A 7,359-nucleotide genomic window follows, 5' to 3' on the forward strand; every position below is an offset into this window, starting at 1 on the left:
AATTGACACCGGGGCATGGTGGGTTAGGGTTCGACCCCATGACAGACCGGACTGTGACACGAAGTTAGGTTGTCGAGCTCGAGACCCAAAGATCGATTAAAATCGAGACCGACCAAAACTAAGACAGACCAAGATTGAGATCGGCCAAGATCGAGACCGAATAAGATGGAGATCGAGGGAAGCTTACCGGGTCGAATAACGGAAAGACGAAATATCTGCAATCAAGCGAGGATCACGGTGCAAATCCCGGCACGTATCAAGAAGAGACCAATTAATTAGTCAATTATGGGATTTCTTACTGTATTTAGAATTGTACCAAGAGTAGGACTCCCCTACTATATAAAGGAGGTCTGATCATTTGTAAAAGACATCATATTCACATTACATAAAGCAATATACCATCTTCTTCTTAAGCTCTCAATACTCTGTTATTCTGTTCATACTTTCCAGTAAAATACTTGTTTGATTCGAAGGCAACCTAGCTCGAGGATCAGCTGTACATCTCTTTTGGTTTGCTTTATTTCTACTTACAGTTAATTTCAATAACAATATTGTATTTTTCTCGTTTGTGCCAAGTAAAATCACGTGTCCTTAAAACCACAATATAAATTCAATTGTTATCCGTTTTTAGGTAAACAAGCCTCTAGCTAGACCGTTTCATTTTTCTCGTGTCACAATAACCGTGTCTGCATCTCAAGATAGTATAATAGTTTCGTATATTAATTAGAGCAACGGAAAGCACATGGAAGAATCTTCAATTAGTAACCTAATTAAATGAAAAACATGAATGAGAAGTCTTCAAAATTTCTTATATACAACATATAGTTTATTTATTTATAGATAGCAATATAAAGTAATAATCCCAAATAAGCTTGATGAAGAACATAAAAGAAGAAACACACCTAGACTATAGATTCAAGAATGACAAATTTACATGTAAAACAAAAATTAAGTACTTCATTTTTCTAACACTTATTTTCTTTCTTTTTTTTTCTTTTTTCTCTTTTGTTTTTTGTAGTAACCCCACATGGTGGCTCAATTGATTCTCCACCATGAAAAAAAAAATCATATAACCCCAGTAGTCATGCATGCATGCATCCAAGAAAATCATCAAAAACCCCTATACACTTGAAAATTATTGAATTATTCATCTTGAATTATGCATGTCAGTTTCATCACTTACAGCAACAGAAGAGAAGAAATCACCATCTCCTGCAGCACCTTTTTCTTTTACTTCCTCAATTTTCTCCACAGCCTCTTTTATATCCCATCTTTTCTCCACATCAGCCTCACAACAACTTAAACCAACCTTCAATAGTTTCATCATTTCACCCTCACAATCTTGTGTTCCTTTCATTTCCTTATCAAACACCTCTTCTTTTGATGAATCCTCTCCAAGTACAGAGTTCACCCAAGTCGCCAAATCATCGGTATCATGACTCCCTTTGCCTAAAAGATTTGAAGGAAATTTTCCAGTCAAGATTTCTAGGATCAACATACCAAGTGTCCAAACATCAGTTTTCCTGTTGATTTTGCCAGATAGCTTGTACTCTGGTGCTTTGTATGAGATCATGTGTTCTTGAGCATGTTCGATATTTACGACTGGTAGTAAGGCGTAATCTGTGAGAACTGGCTCAAAGGTTTCAGTTAGAAGGACATTTGAGGACTTGAGATGACCATGAGGTGCAGTTATGCTTGGTAGCTCATTGTAGAGGTATAAAATTCCTTTGGCTACTCCTTTTACAATTTTCAAGCGAGTTGGCCAATCCAAGCTTTGGTTCCCACGTGATTTACTATTGCCTGAACAATCACAATCAATGCACAACTAGGCATTAATTATCATATAAAGAATCATACACACAACATGAATATACACTGATAGTATAAAAAGTATTTTACTACGTTAAAGAATAAATCGCAAAAAATAGGAGTGTTTACTAACCTAAAAACAAGACATGTTACTTGCTAAAACAAGTAAAAATATACTTTTAGCATAATATTTCCTCTATTCCACTTTATATGACTTAGTTTAGAGTACAAAGATCAAGCTGACTAATTTTTGGTCTGAATACGGACATAGGATTTTCAAATTTTTGAAATAAAATTAACAGATTTAGAAACTATATAAGAAATATTGTAACGTCACAATAGTTAACAATTCAAAATGTTTAAAAAATATTTGCGAAAAAATATGATCAAAGAAAACCTTGTTTGACTCTCCAAGTTGTAATTAATAAGTTCAAATAAACTGAAACGGAAAGAGTAATATAGATTAGAAGAGAGTATAGAGTAAGATACCATGAAGATAAACGGCAAGGCTGACATTGTTGACGTATTCAAAGACCAAAAGCTTCTCCTCCTTCCTATAATAGAAAGCTAGAACAGGAAGCAAGTTCTTATGGCTCAATCTACCAAGTCTTCTCATATGCTCATGGAAATCTTCCTTGCCAACTTTGTTCATATGTCTAAACCTCTTAACAACCATAACAGGACCAGTGCTAAGTGCAGCTTTATAAGTTGAACCAAACACACCACTGCCCAATACTTCAGCTGAGGCCTTTAATAAATCTGGCAAGTCAAATTTCTCAATGTCATCTTTCAAGAACAAAAGCTTTTGTCCTTGTTCAGCTCTTTTTCCATCATTAGAACGATCAGGAGATGCAGCAACTTGGCCTTGTTCCAATTTGTTTAGGTCAGCTGATGTGAGTTTTGGCTCATGAGTTGTTGGTGATATATTTGATGATCCTAGAGTAACTTCCTGTTGGGAATTATTTTTCTTGCGACGAGTTATGAGTACAACGGCAATTAGACCTATAACAGCAACAACCACCACGACGATAAGGGCAATCTTCCAACCAGAAGATGATGATGATGATTCTTGCTTTTTTGGTGCCTCTTCATTGCATGATTTTGTTAAAGGTGGACCGCAAAGACCATCATTTCCTGTTTAAAAGGAAGCAAGAAAATTTAGTGAAAAAGAAAAGGAAAGAAATTTATGCGTTATTTATCTATTTCTAGTTTTTTATGTTAATGTCGTTGACGATAGATAACTCTCCTCAATTATTCCTGCTATAGGACGTTCTCATATTATATCTTATTTATTTGATCTTCTTGTAAATTTTCAAGAATGATTTTTTGGTGAAGAAAGTCAAAGGGTATGATGATCTTGGATCGTAAGACAACATAGATTCGCATGTTACATCTTTAGTTAACACATCATAATCATAAACAATACTATGATTTATTTTATTAGCTCGTATTTAAAAAAAAAATCTGTAATGTTAATAGGAAATGAAGCGACTAAATCTAGCAAAACGAATTTCTAAAGAAAATGTATTGATTTCTAATCTTTCATGCGTTGCATGCATGTTTGCACAACAACAACTAAAAAAAAAAAAATATATGCATCACAAGATGAAGGCTACAAATAATTTAATTCATAACTTATTATGATCATTTTTCAAATACTACAACAACCCATTGAATTAAAAAAAATACCTTAATAAAGAAATATGCACACAATTACAAATGTAAGATTAAGAACTTAAAATAATAAAGAGATCCCTTACCTTGAAAAGCAGAAAAATATAGACGAGAAAGGGAAGAAGGAATTGGACCCTCAAACTTATTATTTTGTACATTTAACTCCACGAGCTTTGGCAATTCACCGAATATGGGAGGGAGTTGTCCTGTAAATTGATTATTTGCTAGGTGTAGCTTCTTTAACGAATTCATCCCTTCAAAAGTCTTGCCATCAATTGGCCCAGAAAATTTATTGTTTGAAAAATAAGCACTTTTTAATGCAGGTAGCTTATTCAAAGGTGGCAAAGACCCTTCAAAATTATTACTCAATACACTTATGGTTCTCAAATTAGGCAACTCTTTTAACGTGTCAACATCAAGGGTACCACTTAAACCAAGATTTTCAAGATTCAAACCATAAACCATACCACCTTCACAAAAAAGACTATTCCAATTTGGCTTATTGTTCCCTTTGACACAAGGTGGTACATTGGCATTCCATGTTGAAAAGGGATTGCCATCATATTTTAAAGATTGACTAAACTTGAGCAGAATCTCAGCTTCTGATAATTTCCCGTCTGATGGGGTGGTTACAAATGCTAGTAAAAACGCGATAACGAAGAGGAAGGGGAGATGTTTATAGTTTTGGTTGTTTTTGTTTTTGATTTTGTAGTTTTTTTGTGTAGTTTGTGCCATTTTTGCATAGAGAATTTATAGTTGGCTTAATTAATTTTGTTACTGGTGCGCGCACTTGCAGGTGCGCGCCCTCTCAAAGGGCTCCTACAAATGAAAGAATGCTACCTTTATGGAGTTTTGAGGCCAAAAGAAAAGGTGGAAGGAGAATGGAATAGAATGTTTTGTGTACATGCAGGGGAAAACACAAGAGAAAGAAGTTTGAGAGGTAGTTGGAAAAATGGACAAATGTGAAGTGGAGAATGTTAAGTTGATAGAGTCCTCTATTTCTTGCTAATTCCCTCAGAAAACTACGCTTTACCCTTTGAATTTTCTTTGAATTTCGACCATCTTTAACAGCAGTCAATCATCCCCCGAGGTTGTAGTTGGTTTCAGAACTTCCACATATTTTATTTTCAGCATTTAAATGTTTATAGCTTCATAGGAAGAAAAAAATTATACGTCTTACAACAGAAAAAGAAACTACAAGTATATGTAATACTAGAATTGGTTGTGTGACCTATCTACGCGAATCTGACTAGGCTTACTCCACGTAAGTTAATTACTAAGTTGGATTGGCAGTGTTGGGAAGGAAGTAATAATTATTATTATTTTTTTTTAAAAAGGTAAAGTATTCTGTCACGACCCGAATCCCCACCATCGGGACCGTCATGGCGCTTAACATCACACTTGCTAGGCAAGCCAACGTTAGAGATTTATTAGCCAGTTCCTTTACGTTTCAGTGATTTACAACAAGCAAGCTAAAACAAGTCGAAATGAACGCGGAAGTACATAAATAGCAACTTTAATTATATACTATTACTACGCATAATCCGGAGTCACAATTCACGAACATTCTAAGATTTTACTACAAGTATTTATCCGAAAGAAAATACAATTGTCTGCGAAATAAGGAAAACATTAAAGTATGACATATAGAAGGGGACGCCAGGGCTTGCGGACGCCGACAGGTCTACCTTGGGTCTCCTAGCTGATGAATCCTATAGCCAACCTCTCGATCAGCTCGAACCAACTCCAAAATCTGCACAGGAAGTGCAGAGTGCAGTATCAGTACAACCGACCCCATGTACTGGTAAGTGCTGAGCATAACCTCGACGAAGGAGTGACGAGGCTACGGTGGGGCAATCACAATATAACCTGCATACAGTGTATAATAAAAACAGAAAGAAAGACATGATAAAATAGAGTAGTAACTTGCAAGAAGTGAATACAATCCTCGAAGCATATCATTAGTGTTCAGCTATTACAAATCCTCAAGTGCAATTTAAGGCTACCGTTCAGCTAACACAGTCAAGGAGAATATAAATATATAGGTTGTAGCGTCATGCAACCCGATCCCACCGTACATCTCATATTCCTTCCTTATTTCCTCTTATTAACATAAATAACAGAATATAGATAAGAGTGTTGCGGCGTGCAATCCGATCCCACCATATCACAATAATCACAATCACAGTTCACCCTTATTTCACCACACTTCACCCTTATTAGATCTGTTGCGGCGTACAACCCGATCCCACCGTACATATCATTTCACCCTTATTCCTACTCAATATATCACCCTTATTCCACCTGTTGCAGCGTGCAACCCGATCCCACCATATCAGTATCAGTTATTCAGCAAGTACATAAACTTCACAATTCAAATTACATAACCCTTCACAAGGCTTAACTTCAAACTAAAACAAATAGGAAGCTTATACACTATGAGACTTTACGCAAGTAATACTACTCAGCGAGACCAATCCAGAATATATCATGAAAGCACCGATAACCAGCCTAAGCAAATAATAGGAGGCAACGAAACTACGAAATAACTAATACCTTCAACAAAGAGAAACAATATCTATCAGGTAAATTAAGCATAGAAATACAAGTAGATCATGTAGCAGTTATGACAGAGAAAAAGACAATATGAGGGGAACGGGAAATAAACAGGCAAAAACAAATAAATTGGCGGTGCATACGTACTCGTCACTTCACCTATGCGACACTCACATAGATTTCATATAGCAAATAAGTCAAGGGATCCTAATCCCTCAAGTCAAAGTTAGACACGATACTTACCTCGCTCTACGGCCCACTCAATGCTCAATTACCGGTTTTCCTCTAGTATCCACCTCCAAGCCACTCGTATAGAGTCAAAATTAACTCAATGACATCAATTATTGCTAAAGGAATCAACTACAATGCATAAATTTAGATTTCCCAAACTACCCCCCCTCCCCTCCGCTTGGTCAAAACTCGAGGTTCGGACCAAAATCCATTTACCCATCACCACCGAGCCCGTATATATAATTGGTTTTGGAATTCGACCTCAGTTCGAGGTCTAAATCCCCAATTTTCCAAATCCCTAGTTTCTACCCAAAAGTCCCCCAATTCTACCATGAACACTCTAGATTTTAGGTTGAAAATTCATGAAATACAATGGGTAATTGAAAGAAAGTGGTTTAGAATCACTTACCAATACTTTGGGGAAGAAATTAGTTTGGGAGAATCGCCTCTAGGCCGTCTAGCTTTTGAAAATTTGAAAGAATGTTTTAAGTCCCGTTTTGGGACTTTTTTAAGAACTTGGCGACAGTGTTCATCGCGTTCGCGAGGACATTGTCGCGTTCGTGAAGAGCTACGCCTGCTAGGCTTTCGCAATAGCGAAACCCTCATCGCGTTCGCGAAGGCTATGCCCTCTGGCCTTCGCGTTCGTGAGCCCGTGCTCGAATTCGCGTAGAAGGAACGACTGATCCCTCCCCCAGGTCCCAAATGCTTCGCATTTACGCTAAGCCGGTCATGTTCGCGACCAAGCCTTCACGTTCGCGAAGAGGAAAAACTCACACTGACCAGCTTACCATCGCGTTCGTGAGAGTGCCTTCGCGAACGCAAAGGACACACCAGAACAACTGCTCCAGCAAAAATACCAGATTTTCTAAGTTCAAAGCATCTCGTAGCCTATCCAAAACTCAGCCGAGCCCTCGGGGCTCCAAACCGAATATGCACACAAGTCCTAAAACATCATACGAACTTGCTAGCGCGATCAAGTTGCCTAAATAACACCTAGAACTACGAATTGAATACCAAATCGAATGAAATTTTCAAGAAAGCTTTATAACTTCTAACTTCACAACCGAACGTCCGAATCACGTCAACCAA

At 37.1% G+C, this 7,359-nt stretch overlaps 1 protein-coding gene across 1 annotated transcript; it reads right to left on the minus strand.

The window, feature by feature from the left end:
• Positions 886-4,372, minus strand: LOC109232895 (pollen receptor-like kinase 1). The gene is made up of 3 exons (XM_019398586.1): positions 3,570-4,372; positions 2,299-2,943; positions 886-1,800 (listed from the first exon to the last, which is right to left on the minus strand). Exons 1-3 carry the CDS (start codon positions 4,216-4,218, stop codon positions 1,148-1,150), a joined length of 1,947 nt encoding a protein of 648 aa, XP_019254131.1. The 5' UTR covers positions 4,219-4,372; the 3' UTR covers positions 886-1,147.

This window comes from Nicotiana attenuata, chromosome 10 (genome assembly GCF_001879085.1).
Source record: "Nicotiana attenuata strain UT chromosome 10, NIATTr2, whole genome shotgun sequence".
NCBI classification, from domain to species: domain Eukaryota; kingdom Viridiplantae; phylum Streptophyta; class Magnoliopsida; order Solanales; family Solanaceae; genus Nicotiana; species Nicotiana attenuata.

Bases quoted from the DNA above. Each gene is read 5' to 3' on its own strand.
- LOC109232895 (XM_019398586.1), bottom strand. From the start codon at position 4,218: ATGGCACAAACTACACAAAAAAACTACAAAATCAAAAACAAAAACAAC. The intron at 2,944-3,569 runs GTAAGGGATCTC...CCTTTTAAACAG, and splicing joins ATATTTTTCTGCTTTTCAAG to GAAATGATGGTCTTTGCGGT. The intron at 1,801-2,298 runs GTATCTTACTCT...GTGATTGTTCAG, and splicing joins CCTTGCCGTTTATCTTCATG to GCAATAGTAAATCACGTGGG.